General features: G+C 39.9%; 1 protein-coding gene across 4 annotated transcripts in view; it reads right to left on the bottom strand.

Annotated features, from left to right (window-relative positions):
- The window catches only part of APP (amyloid beta precursor protein), a 181,325-nt gene that overhangs the window by 106,621 nt on the left and 57,993 nt on the right, over positions 1–16,711 (bottom strand). For all 4 annotated transcript variants that reach the window (XM_053933841.1, XM_053933859.1, XM_053933838.1 and 1 more), the window contains exon 3: positions 6,923–7,052. In XM_053933841.1, coding sequence (XP_053789816.1) covers positions 6,923–7,052 — 130 coding nt within the window. The remainder of the gene's footprint in view (positions 1–6,922; positions 7,053–16,711) is intronic.

Raw genomic sequence — 16,711 nt, 5'->3', positions numbered from 1 at the left:
GGCTAAATTGCTCCACATAACTAAGAAACAAAAACTCTGTATTGTCACTAACCCTCTCATAAGCGTACCCAATAATACAGAAGTCAGTGTAACATACTTTCTGCATTCAGTGAAAGTCAACAATTTCTGTGAATGTGCAATGCCACATAAATATTTTATATAAATATTACTACCTACAAAAAACCTCACCCTCTTTATAATAAAACTGCTTCTCTCCAGTTCTCATTGTAAGAATTAACTCAGTGAACACAACAGTAGTTACTGAGAGGAGATGTTACCTGGTAGAAGATGTTCATATTTTATCAAGTGATTAATTCCAACCTGTTTCATTTAATTCTCTTTGTTGTAAATGAGTCATTATGGACAGAAGCCAAGTCAGAATTAACAGGTAAGATCATGGTCTGTTGAGAACTGAATCCTACCCTTAAGGAATAAATAAACAATATGTTCCATGCAAATACTGAGTGACATATAATATTTGCTACTTGCATGGACTTTATGCTCAGAAACACTGTATAGTCTCTTAGTCTAATCCCCAGTATCAGAACGAAGATTTTTTTTAAAATTCAAGTACCTTGTATCACATCAACAGATAAAGAATAATTGAAAGTGTAAATGGATTTTAGAGTAAGGTGAGCAACAGTAAGGAATACATTAAACTCTAAAAGAACAGTAAATATATAATATTGTAGGCCTACAGAAAGGATAACCAAATAAGATGGAATAAACCACTGGAGTGGAACATTTTGTAATATATCTAAAAGGTCTGTAAGGGCTTATTTTTATAATTAAATCCTTTGCAGATTTCTGCCCCTAGTCAAAAGGAACTAGTTGAACCATCACTGAAAAAAATGTAATGGCAAAGCATCTATCCCAAATGTGTAAAACAACACGAGAATAACATTAAGGAAGGTCAGTGCATTATATATTTTTATATACGTGTTTGACAATGTGTATATAAGCTGAAATGTATCTTATGAGTTCCCACACTGAGAAAACATGAAGCTAACAAAAGTTAGCTGATATGGGCACTGCTCAGGAGAACCCAAATTCCATTTGGACAGTTGCACACAACACAGGGAAGCAAAGAGCTTTAAATAGCAGGTTAGCAAATCAGGAGCAAAAACCTTCAAAAGAGCAGACGAAAATTGGCATTATGCTGTGCAGTTCCTCTGACCTCAGCAAATCTCAAACACAGTCAAAATGGTTCCTTAAAAAACACACAGTACTGTTCCACTTGTTTTGGCAGAAGACCTGGACAGAGGGATGATAGGTGTGGTCTACTCAGCTCTCAGTTTTCAGTGCTGTTGGCAAGCCACATATCCAACTTTAAAGAGCTTCAAGAGAAGTAAACTTAAAAAAACCCAAATTAAAAAACAAACAAACAAACAAAAAACCAACCCTGAAGAAGCCACAGCCAAAAAAAAATATTATTGAATGTATGAATTGATGGAATTTGGAATGGATGGAATTCTGTTAAAAAAAAAAACAAAACACCAAATACACCTGCATGAGAAAGTTCTTCGGTTACTGTTGCTATTCATCCCATGACAATAATATTAAAAATGAAGATTCTGCATAACCATTCTCAACTTATATTTTCCATTGCAGAAGGTTTTTGAAAGAAACTAAGCATCCACATTTCAATACAAAATGCTCCTTGCTACACAGCCATTCTTAGCGACTACCGCAAGTGTAAGCTTTCATGTAAAAGAGAGAGGAACCTAAAGGGAATTTCTGATTGCACAACAAAGATGCCTGTGCTTGCGAGCAAGGGAGACTGGAAGTGTTGAAGGATGTTTGACCTTCAAATGCCAGTTCAAGTTACAAAGATTTTGGATGTTTACACAAGCATGAAGAATTCTTTCCCCAGACACACACTGAGCACCACAATCTATCCAGAAGGAAGGCAGCTGATGTCATCCCATCACAGCCCTGCAGCCCTTGAACCCCAGCTCGTCATTTCATGGGTACACTGCTGGGTCTGCATTTGGCCAAAGTGGGGCCTGACAATGTCAGTGATGAAGTCTGATGAATGAACATGCTAGAATTAAGCAACTTCCAGTACTTGGAACACATCCTTGTAATGCTGCCATTCTTCCCCTTGCCCATATCGACAATTTATCATTCGAGAGCAGATAAACATTGAGGCACTGCACTGTCACATCCCAAGTACCAGCTTTATCTTTACCTGAAGGGCAATGTGCCCTAAATGAGAAATCCTTGACTGAAAATTAACCAAGCTCTTTCCTACACTTATTGAAAGCCAAGGTTACAGGTGAGCTCTCTGACACAAACCTTCCTCAAAACCCAGGCTATCTACTAACGATGAGAATGTAAGAACATATTTATAAACAATAAAGAGTCTCTTCCAGCTCTTAGGCCATTTCCCGTTTGGCGTAGTTACAGTCACAGCCGCCAGGGGCGCTGGCAGTCTCCTGGGCACGCCAGGTGCAGTGATTCCCCCGCGGCTGCAGGGGGCGCTCTGGTGCGAGCGTGGAGATAATGCAGCTAATGGCGGCTTGGCCAAGACAAGAAGGGATCGGAAAAAGACTTGATTTACAAACCCCCAGGGGCAGCCGATCCCAGTGCCCCAGCAGGACTCTCGGATCTAGCAAGCTGGAACAGCAGGAATGAACAAAATCTGACATGTATCAGAAAGTCCACAGCTGTAGCTGGAAGCACAGGGCTGTCCTGGCAGGCAGGGGGTGCGGGGGCTGCAGTGCAGCAGAAAAACCCCAGCAGTGCTGGCGAAACAGCAGGGGGCTGGGCAGTGGCAGCCCGGCTCCCAAACACAGCAGACAGAGGCTCCCTTGAGGATGGGGGGCTGGGGGCAGAAGGGGCTTGAGGTCCTGGGGTTTCCCCTGAGGCACCCCGGCAGATGGTGAATGGTCACCTGTTTGGTGAGGTAAGGTGTTAATAAGGTCCCAATACAACAGCTCCACGAGCTGTTGTTGCTCCAAGAGCTCCACTCACCATGGAAGAAAGGCAGCAGGACATGGAACCCTGCAGAGGTGACAAATTCTCCCCACAGCGACCCCAGCCTCTCTACCTCCGAATGCCGAGAGCACAACAGGGAAGGGAGCTGCACCCAACCCCTTTTTCCCAGCCCAAAGGTCGTGATATCTCTGCCCTTCCCAGAGAAAACCACAGGTAAAAAGAGAGAGTAGCCAGCTGCACCCTTCCCCTGAGCTGCCACTTCTTTGTCTCTCCTAAGTACCCGGTCGTTATTGTCTCCTAGCAACACATATAGGAGGAAATTCCCTGAGAAAAAGAAATTAAAGAATCCTAAACCGCAACACATACCAGCACTCTGACAACAAAAAACCTACTATATATACTGCTGGTTATATTACACATCTTGATTTTAAAATATATCTTTATTATTTTTACATTTTATATATATTTTTATATAATATATGTATATATAATATATGTATTTTTACATGTTTTTGCTACGGTTAACAATTATTAACTCTTTTACTGTGCTCCTTAAAAGCACATATTTCCTGAAAAGTAATTCTGATGTTTTGGCCATGTATTTTGGAAAGTATCGTGTCATAAAAAAACCACAATATCTAGAAACCACTTAAGAAATTCAAAGTGATTAGCGTAAATGTAATGTGTGAGAAATGATCCCTCACTTTTAAAATTTCAAAGGTCTATTAAACCTTAACAAAATACAACAAAGGACTGAATAAGGAAAAGTACACTGCTGCTGGGAGTTTGTGACCGGCAGCCAAATGCTCGAATACGAAATGGCCGTTCCACCTTTTATACCCCTGGGGGTTGCATCAGCTAACCCTGGTCCCTCTCAAAGTCTGTCACTCAACTCTTCTTTGCCATTTATTGGTGGAGACTACTTTCTTATTGGTGGAGACAACTTGATTTGAGGTCAGGTGTTGTCATGCCGCGCCCACCTAGCAAGAAGCTTTTACAGAACAGGGGGGAAGGGGACTTACGGGGAGAATAGAGGACGTCAAAACAAAAACCACAATAACGTAACCATTCATCAATAAAGCTTCTTTTAACATTATACACCGTATTCATCCCCTAATTGCGAGAGGAAATCATTATATAACCTAACCATAACCTAATGTCACCTCTAAATTAAATGGATAATATTAATATAAAATACTGTTGGAAACCATAAAAAGCACACCACAGCATAGACAACTCAAGTGAACAACAGCAGTGTTTGTCCAGGAGCTGCGCACACCCTGGAAGTGTTGCTAATTTGTTGCATTGTTTCACGCAATGAGCGGCGGTTCAGCTATTCTCAGATCCAAGGGGACTCTTTCTAGAAGCAATAACAGACATTCACAATGATAGAAACAATGAACCGTGCCCAGTGTTCCACAGGAATTCACCCATGTGCTTCTGCATGAAACAACAGTTCAGTGAGAACACTGGCTTCTGCTCATGATATGTATGTGGGACAGAGGACAGTGCAGGTTCAGATAAGGAATGACATCTCACAGGCCCAATCCACGGTTCCACTGCACTTCCAATACTTTTCCAATGCAGTTTCAACACCATGACTCATAAGTGTTATGTGTATTTTGGATAACTTGTGCGTATAAAAAACCATACATATAAAATATGCTATGTTGGTAAGAAATATTCTTATAAGGTTTTATGCATGCGAGCCAGAGTCGGGAGATTGCTTCACAGTATGTCAAAACCACGGCTGACAAGAAGGAGGAAGATCTCATTTGCAAATGAATAAACGTAGCTCCCCCGGAGATGGGTCCTTCTCCAAGGTGATCCGAGGAACTCCCAAGTGATGAATACTCGATAAATATCTAAGACTGAGCTAGCTAGAGCCATCGGAAAGATACATCTCAATGCCGAGTAACTCAATCATGGACATACATCCCTCCCCAGATAGGGTTTTGTTCAGCTCAAGGTGGAGAAAAGAAACTATATGAATATGTGGAACTCTGAAAGGAAGAAAAGAAACTCTGCCTCAGGCAGAATAGACTGTATAAGAACTGCTTGGATGGCACAGTCGGTGTGAACGTAGGCAACCCTCTGCTTGTAGGAGACCCTATGCTGCAGCGGTCAGATCCCTGTCTCACCCAGCGCCGATTCCCAGGCTCGCACTGACCTTTTGATTTTGACTATCTGAGACCGAATCGCGATTGCAAAATAAAAATCTGTTTTATTAATTATTAATTTGGCTTGACCATTTTTATCTATAACATAACCAAGATTCTCCTTTCCACAGTGCCCATCACTGTGGTTTTTTTTCCTGCTTTGGATTTCAGAGCTCAAAGCATTATTATTCCAAGTTTCCCTGATTTGTTCAGTTTTAATGTTGGACTTAATGCTCAAGAAGAATCACAATGCCAGCACTTATAAAAGAGACCGATACTGCTCTTTCATCCTGCCTACAAGATAATGGACTTGAAATAAAGACTAAAGAAATCTTCAACCAATGTTGTAAGCCACAAACAGGATATAAATAATAGAGAAAAAAAATATATCTTATGGGGAGATTTTTGTTAGGGGTTTGTTTTAAAAAATAATTAAATGCAACTATAAGGAAACATGGAATCACATTTTTCACTGAAAAGGGAAAATTAAAAACCATTTAATACATTCATCAGAAGCCATCAAAGGGGAAATGAATAACCATGTTTGTTACACAACACATCATCTTAGCTTGAAAAATGCGTATTTTATGATTGGCTCTTCACAAATATTAAATTGAATACTCTATGTATTATGGAGGGTTATTTTGTAATACTGTATTAATCCTTTTTAAGTAGTGTGTTAAATATAGTTTTAGGTTACAAGATAACATTAAAATAGAAACTATGCAATGTAAGATATTTTTTCCATGTCTGGAAAAAGACAAAAGCCAGCAGGTTCCTTCCCACAGTCAGAATCTGTAATTCCTAAGTTCTTCTCCTCACTAAAAGTCTTGAATTTGGGTTCTCCTGGAGGATTTGGCTCAGAATAAACTAGTCCTCCAGAGCCTCAGTAGCATCAATAATGATATACTGCAGGTTTAGAAACACTGATTTTGTATCTATACAAACAAACATCAGACCTAGAAACTTTGCCAAACAAAAACATTTCACTGACACTTAGCAGAGATTTTATACACCTGCTGCTTTGGCACTTTTGACCACACTGGTAGCATTTCTGTTAGTTACTCTTCAGTTCCAGCTTTGTTAAGAGCAGCTTGTGCCCTGTGTTTTACCTACTCTACACAAATGAACAAAATTTCTAGAAACATAGCATATTTTCTAAAAATTTATTTCATTATTTGTTTCATGGAATGACTGGTCTGAGTTGCTTTCCATGCCTTTTAGCTGTTTTGGCTTACTAGAAAAGCAAGTTCCAACTCTGAACTCCAGCATTTATCACACTTCAAATGTCAGTGGTAAAGCAACATTCTTAAATATGGAATAATATAAAGAAAATGTCGTGCCTAGAATGTTAATGAAAATGGCAAATTAACAATTCTATTTTCTAATGCAGACAAAAGTAAAGGTTAGCAAAAAAATGAGGGCCCAAACGTCCCTTTTAATTGATTTAAAGCACCAAGGACACAGGAGAGAACAGCAAGCAACTGCTACAAAAATAAAGTTGAAGAATGAAATGGGGGAATTTATAAAGTATATTTTGTTTTGTTTCAACAAATACAGATTCCCATAGCCTTTCATGGTAAGAGTCCAATTACTAGATATTCAAAAATTAATGTGAAAAAGAAGGGTTTAATTAGGGAAGAGCAGGAGTACTTTCTTTCTAGAAAATGCAGTTTCAAAGGACTGAACAACTGGACAAAACTCCCTTCAGAAAAGACAATAATAGTGAGGTATAGAAGACATTTATGTAGATTCTCTATCTTTCTCATTAAAAGACTAAAAGAATAGAGCAGGAAAAAACAGACTAAAACTGAGTCACTCACCCAGACATCTGTAGGGAACCACAATATGTGGGTGACCATTGCACTGCTTCCATCCCCTCTTGCACCAGTTCTGTATTGTAACTGGTTGGTTGGCTTCAACAACATTGGTGATTTGCAATTCAGGGTACACCTAGCATTAACAGTAGAGAAAAAGACAAATGTTATCACAAGTATGTACTTTGGGTCGCTGTAACAAATTTGTAACAAGACAATATTCATCTTCCCTCTCCTCTCCCTCTTCTGCTGTGTAAAATATTTATGCCATGGTATGACTGTGTGCATGTATCTGGAAAGCTGGTGTGCCTGTTCATCAGTAAAAACATGTGGCTGCCAGTTCAGAAAAATTATGATGGTAACTGCTGATTGTCAAAACTATAAATTGCCCAGTTATATTTGACTAAGTTAAAGATCAGCTAATCATAGGTTAAATACCTTCTCTTCCATGTCTAGGCAAACTCCATATACACCGCATATTCTCCATACAACTAAACTTAATAGCATGCCTCTATGTTCATCTCAACCATTTTAACAAACATCATAATTCTTGCCTGCTGCACTCTGCCTAGTACTAAAAGTCTGTTTAAAAAGTTATTCATATTTAGGTCTACATTACCAATTTCTAAATTGTTGAGATCAAAATTCTATCTGCTTTAGACTTCTACAACCACAACCATCACACCAGCAAACTTGCTGATGAATTTATTCGCAAACCACAACTTTGGCTTTTAATCCCCCTCAGTCCCTTTATCCCAACCCCCTTCTCTATGCTAACACAGCCTATAGTCCTCATTTACATTTTTCAAATTGGCAATCTACCAGCCCTAACATGAAATTAGACACTGTATCGGACTGGCTGTAAGGGCTACTGAGTTTCTTAATAAGTATAGTATAATATAGTATAAGAGTATGATAAGAAAGCAATTGATCAGCCTTCTGCAATCATGGAGTCAATGCTAATTATTCCTGGCTGGGGGCCTGCGGCAACACTTTAGCACTCATGAAAGTTAAACATTAAACTAGAATGAAGTTCCTTCTCCAAAGATTAATCTAAGCAGCAAAGTCAATGTAAGGATTTGCACAGATTTCTGTTTTTAATTCCCAGCACAGTGCAAGCACTTTGGCACCATTTTGTTGCTGAAGCCTAGCGAAAAACACCAGGCAGTAAAAAAACCCTGACAGTCTGACGCCCCATAAACCAGAAATTCTATGAGACAGCTACAAAACATAATAAATTATTTTGCAAATATCAAATCCGTTTGTGCTATGAAAAAGGCAGTATTTTAGTTTGCCAAACAGCAACAAAGAATCCTTATCTTAGAAATCAGCATGTGATACTGATGCTTCTCCTGTAACTCCAGCTGCAAAACCCTGGCAGAAACCAAAGCTACAGCAAAATCAGCAGTAATTGGGATTCTGCATTTGAGATGGAGGGTCCATATGCTTTTTCTCCAAATCTTTATGGCAGGTCTGTGGAATATGTGGAACTGTTCAGCAACTGACCCAAAAAAAACCTAAATTTCAGATCAGATAACCACTACAAGGATACTGAATTATATAAAATTTCTCAGTGTTTCATTCACCTTTCAATTCTCCTCTGTCCTTCCTGCTATCATCACCTAAAAATATCAACCTTTTCCACACTTCTGTATTTTCACCTGCTTTTTCTCTCATTTTCTGCACAGATTCTGGTATTTTTGAATACATTTGCTCTCCACTTATGTTTTCTGCTGCTAAAATGAAATTGTGGATCCACATTTTCATCTCTGATTAACATGTGGCCTGCTCTTCATTACAGACTTGATTTGACATCTTTTTGACCTAATAATATTGGGACTTTTTCTGCTTTCAAATTGCTCATGTTGTATTTTTTCTATTGCCTGAGAAAGCTTGCTGGCAAAATTCAGATATTAACAACATGTGTTCTTCTGAAAACACATAGAACCAAGTGGCAGGAAGATGTAGTGCTTTTAGAAATATCTAGAAACCTTCTCTTCACAGGGTGTTCAAAGACTAAAGCAAAGCCACCCTCTAGTCAGCTGACATGAGACGTCCTGCCCTCACACCTCCTCCAACATTACCAATCCAGCTCATCTGAGGAGAGGGACAAAGAAGAAACTCGCCCTTTTTCTGTTTGCTGCAGTTTGCTTTGTGCCATTTCAGCTCCCTAAACTTCCTTGCTGCAAGATCAGACATCTGCTGAAATTTAGCAGAGAAGAAATGAGGAGGAAGGAGATAGGAAAACTGACTGTTTCTTCAACAGCATGGACTGCTTAAGCTCAATACTTGTACCAAACCACTGTGTAGCATCTCTCCTGCTAAGAAACTCTTAAAAAAAAATCAGCTTGCAAAATCTGACCATCTCAGATCTGGCTACAGATCCTAAGCTACAACAGCTCAAAATGTATAAGCTGAAAGTCTGTAAAAGCAGGATCATTCAGGAATTTGAAGTCTTGCTGAATATGGGAGACTCCTCAGCCCTCTATATTGCTCCAAACTCCAAACCAGAGCAATGTCTTGGTTAAAGGAACAAAATTGCTAGGAACACGTTGATACTTAAGAGTGGTTCCATGCTGGTTCCAAAGTATTAGAAGTCATCTTCCAGACTTAAGCAAGTAATTGTCTGTTAGCATATCCACAGATGTGCTGTCAGCAATAGCTTAAAATTAATTTCTATGACAATCACCTCTAAAATACTAAAAAAATACACACATATTAACTTACATGGTATTACAAGTTTAGCTTTAATAAGATTAGTCTAATCAAATCCTCTTAGATTCCTTATTCAGAATCATAAATGATAAATGTAATTCCTGCTTCTTAGATGAATCCTTTTCTCTTTTTTTTTTTTTTTTTGTCCAATGGCATTGGACAGACTGATCAAACTGTGTGGGAACTTGTAAAAATAACATTACATGCAAAACTTTACAGATATTTGAGGAAACACTCATCAAAATAATTTTTTTAAAGTTTGCAATTGGCTCAAACAAGGAAAGAAAAAAAAATACTAAATGATCTTTATAGTGCTTTAAAACCTCAGAACCTGAATTTACAAGAAAGCCATTTATTGACCCCAGCTCTGGCAGAGATGTCTTCTCAGGCCAAGTGGAAATGAGTAATGAAGGGACAAATCGGATGTTTTATAAATTCTTAATTATTACTGTTCTTCAAGAAAACCTGTGACTCAGGAAAAAAATTTTAAAAATAAATTATATTGGCTTGGAAATATTGTGTCATTTCTTCACACAGCTGGAATGGGACATCTTGAATATCATTACATTCCCATGGGATTAGTACTTTTCTAACCTACAATGATACTTATAGAAAAAAATTATGCTGGTAAAACAAACATTACATTGGATAATATTTCCTCATATCCAGATGAACAGCATTCATGTTTCAGTATTCATGTCTGGGCAGAAGAAGAAAAAAATTAAACATGGTATTGCCATTACTGTACAAATAAGTGTTCTTTTTTTCTGTTCATATATGCAACAGCTATTGGCACTCGCAAAATACAAAGCTGATGTTTAAGAGATACTGTGATGCATCTTCTAAACACTACAGTGTCTTTCTAGTAGAAGCTCCTGTCTCAGCTCAAGAGAAGGAACAGTTTCCCTTTCCACACAAGGATTCATAACAATTTGGAACAGTCTTAGGGACAGTCAATTTGGAACAGTCTTAGGGAACAGTCTTAAATCCAGCACTGGTTTTGGTTTCAACACTAAGCCAGATGCCTGTCGTGGGTCAATGCTAGCCAGATGCCAGGCACCCACAAAAGCTACTCACTCACTCCCCTCAGCTGATGGACAGAGGGGAGAAAATTTAACAAAGGGTTCATGGGTTGAGAAAAGGTCTGGGAGAGAGATCACTCATTAAATACCATCATGGGCAAAACAGGCTCAGCTTTGCGATATAAGGTGAATTTATTACTAATGAAATCAGAGCAGGATAATGAGAAGTAAAATAAGCCTTTAAAAAAACCTTTCCCCCTACCCCTCCCTCCTTCCACACAGAAGGTAGGGAATGGGGGTTGTGGTCAATTTATCATCCATGGCTTTTCCCACTGCTCTAGGAGAGGTGTTATTTCCATGCTGCTCCATGGGGTCCCTCCCATGGGAGAGTTCTCCACTAACTTCTCCGATGTGAGTCCATCTCACAAACAACAGCTCTCTGTGAACTGTTGCAACATGAGTCCATCCCATGGAAACAGTCCTCTCAAAACTGCTGCAGCATGGGTCACTCTTCCATGGGGTACAGTCCTTCAAGGACAGGCTGCTCTGGCATGGGAACAGGACCCCTCTCTTCAAGGGTCTCCCAATAGGTTCACAGCCTCCTCCCAGGCATCCACCTGCTCCAGTGGGGGCTTCTCCATGGGCTGCATCAGATCTCTACATTCCCGTGGATCTCCAATGGGAGACAGCTGTTTCACCATGGTCCTCACACTAGCCTGCAAAGGAATCTCAGCCCCAGCACCTGGAGTACCTCCTCCCCATCCTTCTCCACTGATTTTGGTGTCTGCAGAGTTGTTTGTCTCACATATTCTGACTCCACTTTTCTCTGACTGGAATTAAAACTGTGCCACAACCTTTGCTTTTCTTTCTTCTTAAATAAGTTATAACAGAGGTATTATCACAATTTCTAATTGGCCCAGTGGCATGTCCCTCTTTGGAGTCATCAGGGTTTGGCTCTGCCACACATGGTAGAAGCTCCTCACAGCTTCTCACAGAAGCTACCTCTGTGCCCCCACACACTACCAAAAACCAGGCCATGCAAAACCAATACAATGCCTTAAGAACTCAAAAAATAATCTAAAAATCAAAAATCCTCACCTTTCAAACTTTTCTGTTAGTAATTTGAAGTAACATCCCTACATTGAAAATCTTGTCCCACTCAAGTAAAAAAAAAAAAAAACTTAACAGTTAAAATTCTGCTTAAACCATTAAAAACATCCTGTATACTTATAAGGGGAAAAGGTGGATAAAACCATTAATAATTGGACAGATATTCTGAAACCTTTTGTCATGGTTTGATGCTGGCACAATGCCAGCGCCCCCATGAAAATACACCTTCCCCAAATGAGTGCTGTGAGATGCAATAAGGAACAGAGCAGAGCAGGCTCAAGCTTAGAAATAAAGGGGAAAAAACTTTATTAATCTACCACTATAATAAAAGACACACACAGAATCCAGAACGAAAACCTTCCCAAAACATTCCTCCTCCTCCCACCCAATTTCCAACAAAGTACATTGAGACAAAAACTTGGACCCTCAATCAAATTACCACCTTTCAGATAATCAATACTCAGCCCATCAAGGGAGAGAGAAGTTTCTCTTGCACCATAAAACCCCCCAGGAAACACAGATGCGACCTCTTGTGTTTCCATGTCACACATGGCACCGCCCCGAGAAAATCTGCCAGTGTGACATCCTCCTTCCATGTACAGTGCTCTCACCACTGTGCATGGACTGAGACTGCTCATAGGGTTCCTCCTTTAAGGATGCTCTACCAAGGACCAAAGAATAACAGTTTCTCATTTTGGGACCATAGGTCCCCCCCATTTTCTCCTCCCCTGGGGCCAAGGGTCTCAAGAACAGAGATCTTCTTCTTCCCTAAAGACAGAGGGCACCACCACACTCTGCTCATCCTTCTCTGTTCACTCCACTCCTGTCACTCTCTTGACATCACTGCAGCAAGTCACTCTCTTGGCTCCAACCATTGCATCCCCCTAAAAATACAGTCTCTGTTGCAGGAGAAATTGGCTCAGTCTATGGCTATACAAGAAAAGTCCAGCCAAAAGCCACTCTATCATCTCCTCCCACCTAGGATTCTTCCCCCATCTTCTTCTGACATCTCGGGCCCCAGGCCATCTCTCTTCTCTTTCAGATCAAGGAGGATTAATGTTTCACAAAGCTTTCATTGTCCAAGAAGGGGTTAAAAGTCTCAGACTCCAAGGATGGCTGAAATCTTGGCTCCCAGAACTCCAACTCCCACGGCTGGGCACCATCCCGCCCCCCCGCTTCACTTTCTCCTCTGCCAGCGTACTGCTGGCACAGTCTCTGTCTCTGTCTCTCTCTCTGCGGGGGGGGGGGGGGGGGGCGGGGGGGAAGGAACAAAGACATTTCAGTTTTCTCCACCCTTCCATCTGCAGGGGCCGGCCCAGTTCCAGTCCCTTCACACCCTGGGCCTACCTCTCCCAGGCCGCATGGCTTCCCCTCCCCCACTCAGCCTGTGGCTGGGCAGGGGACGTCTGCGCTCTTCTACGGACCAGAACAAAAGAGACAGTGAGACAGTTCCCCTGGCAGTTCTCTGCTTTTAACCCTGTGTATTCTCAGAGGTGTGTCCATGTCTTCAGTGGTCACACCAGGTGTCAAAATCCACAATCTGACCACTGATTTGTTTGACCCCAACTTCCTGAGAAAACTCACTTCCTTACCTTTCCATGATTATAATTAATCCACAACTACCTAGAACAATTTTTTGTAAGGAGCACACATCTATAAGAAAAGATTAGCAGTGGGATTTTTTATTAGCCAGAGGCATACAGTATTTGGAAGATTAAAGCAGGCACTGAGTACAGTGCTACATAATCATTTTAACTGGAAAAAGGTTAACTGGATGATAATGCTGCTATATGAATTAGAAATTACGAAACAGTAGTTGTAAACTGCTTGAGAAAAAAGGAATGTCTCAGAAATCAAGAAATACTTCCCCCATCCAACCTGGGGCCATTAAAGGTAAGATTAAAACAATAATAAGCTATAGCACAGGAAAGTTATAAAGCCATCCAAAAGGGATGGGGACAATTAAAAAAAAAAATGGAACATGACACAAAGCTTGCCACCTATTCATACACATAAAATCATGGACAGGGTCTTACGGAAGACCAGAAGGAGATGAAGCCCCTAAACACTCAAAACCACTCAATCACCCAAGCCCTGCAGGCAGCCTTTCAGTCTCAGGAGTACCATTCCCAGGAGGCATCACTCATCCATCTGCAAAGGTACACTTGCAGATGCTGGGGCTGTAGTTTCAGTGCCTTGAATTGAACACAAGTCTGACATTGCCAGGGCACAATTCCTGCATTATTCCATCTCTTGCCCATTTACTGCTAAAATCTCTCCAAGAGCCACTTCTAGCACAGAAGCTGGATCAAGAAACTGACCTATCTCTAAAAACATTCCCCTAAGAATAATAAAAACTGCATCACAGTGGAAAGTGCCAGGAGTTCAAGAGGACCCAGATTGATCTTGAACAAAAGTGGGATAGATCTGTGCCAGACTGAAGTGTCCATATAAACATGGTCTCAAAAGGTGGATGAAAAAAAATCACAGAATTGTCTGTGTTGGAAGGTACCTTAAAGATCATCTTGTTCCAACCTCACTGGTCCCAGACACATCCAGGGACCAGTACAATAGTTACACTTTCTCTGGACAAACTGTGCCAGTGCCTCACCACCCTCATATGTCTAATATAAATTTAAATTTACTCTGTCAGTTTGGAGCCACTACCTCTTATCCTGTTAGTACATGCTCTTGCAAATAGTTTCTCTATCCTCTTCAAAATGGCTGAAACATAACAACTATATATTTATAATAGATTTTTCTTTACTTAAGGTAGCCATCACACTTTATGCCTATTACATCTTAGGCTTATTATTTATTCAAGGAACAGCTGCTACCAGTCCACCTCAGAGTTACACAGTGAAAGACTGGGAGATGTGTGTGTAAAGAAAATTGCCATATATAATGAGAACTCTGTATGCAAGACAGAAAAGAGAATGTGAAATGCAACAGTAAATGTCAGCTGTGTTGTCCCCACCAGGATACCACTGATATGGGAAACGCAATGTCTCTACAGACCACATCCAACACTACACAGCCCTCTCAGAAGTATCCCAGGTCAATTGGGTCAGTTGAGCTTCACTCCCTTGGCTGGGCATGCTGAGCATCTAGTGCAAGTGCGGCTGGTCTTTTTGTAACCTGAAGGAGCAAACCACAAGCACAGAACACAGATTGCTGACGATAATGAAGAGCTTTTTCTCAAGCATGTGCTAAATGGTCATCTGCTAGCTCAGCTATGAACCACATAAGGCAAGAGGGCTGTCCCGCATACAGCCATTGAATTTGTGTATTTTAGAAGACAGAATAAACTACTGTACTCTTGGTGTGAATTTTTTTTTTGTTTTCCACGAGTTCCCTGGGATAACTACAAAGAACAGCTTTGAAACTTTCTGACTGAATAGCCAAATAAAGCATCGAAAAAGAAAACAGAAGAAGTATAGTACAGTCAAGAGATGAGGTGGCAAAACTGACTGATGCTTAGAATAAAATAGAGGAAGCTCTGATAAAGCTAAGGGATATTGCAACAAAGTGATTAAATGCTTATGTGTAATAAAAAGCTTGATGCACTTGTATGAGACTAAAATTATTTAGCAGATACTAGTGAATGTCCTCCCTCTAGATGACCACAAGCAGGACAGGAAGCCAACAACCACCTGGAAAGATAATGAAATTGCTGATCCCAGCTTATTAATATTTGCTGATTCAGACTAACACAAGCACACTGGAAAATGCTTTGTAGGCTTAAAAATAGTATATATACTTTGCCGAACTTGTAAGTGGTGTGCACCATTAGTGGAGCGGTGACTCCCCGGGCACCCAGCGCTGCTTGCTTGTTTTCTTTAAAATAAAAGATATAAAAAATAAAATTCGGTTTGGCTACTGAAATTTTATATCATTGGCACAAACATTATTCTGATGGAACCCATTGATTAATCTTGTCCATCATATCTGTGAAATTAAAAATTAATCTACAGGAAAATGCAGCATTGCAGTTTCATTAAATGCAGCAGTACATGTTTACCTAAATATTTATTTATGCAGACAATCCTCATCCCTTTCCATCCTTTTTCCTCCCTCAGCCTCAAAGCAGAAGCACTCTTTGAAAAAGTCCTTATTTGTTCATTTCATTTTGAGACATGCAAAAAAAAAAATCAGTGCAAGGAAAAACAAGAGGGAAGATTTTTTATTATCAACGAAAGAAAAACAGGAATCATTTTGCAACATATGCTCCAAGTTTTATTAGTCACTTGATTTGAAATATATTTCCATGGTAGACTACAGTCAGGGCAAAAAATACAAGCCTTCTTTCTCAAGAAGGTGAGTATACTAAGGTTTAACTGCAGGATAAATATACCATCAGTAGTAATCCTCTATTTTCAAGGAAATCGAATTTAAGCACTGGCAGAAAGAGTAAACTAGTTCAACCTTTGCTGCAGACCAAAAGCTAAATAAAACCTAAGGCCTCAATAATCAATGCAAAGACTGCTAAGATACCATTCAGTCAAACTTTTAAGCATGACTGTACACATCTCAGAATATACCAACACCCATTTCTGTTGAAAATGTCATTTGTTTTTAAGGACATTCTGTGCTGCCAAAAATCTGTCCATTTCCCCTTTCATTAAATGGATCATTTTCCTCAGAACAAAATTTATGGCTTTTCAGACTGCTAAATTTCAAGTAGTGCAGGTTTAAAATTAATTTTCACCTTCAATTCTGTGGCTATTCGCTTTGAGAAACTAGAAAGGGCACATTATGCAGCCTAGATAAAAACAACAATTTCTATTACAATGAAAATGATAAGGTAGAGAGAAACCATTATCAAAGCAGTAAGACCATTGTCATTGTGTCTCAAATTTTCAGAAAAAAAACAGGCCAAACAATTTTTCTCTTTTCAAAAACCTTGTCATCCCTGGCAGTTTAACAAACTCTTTAGCAGGAAGACAAA

The sequence above is a fragment of the Vidua chalybeata genome, chromosome 2, assembly GCF_026979565.1.
Source record: "Vidua chalybeata isolate OUT-0048 chromosome 2, bVidCha1 merged haplotype, whole genome shotgun sequence".
In the NCBI taxonomy this organism is placed as follows: Eukaryota; Metazoa; Chordata; class Aves; order Passeriformes; family Viduidae; genus Vidua; species Vidua chalybeata.
Note: the sequence above shows the minus strand (reverse complement) of the source record. Positions and strands in the feature narration are given on the sequence as shown.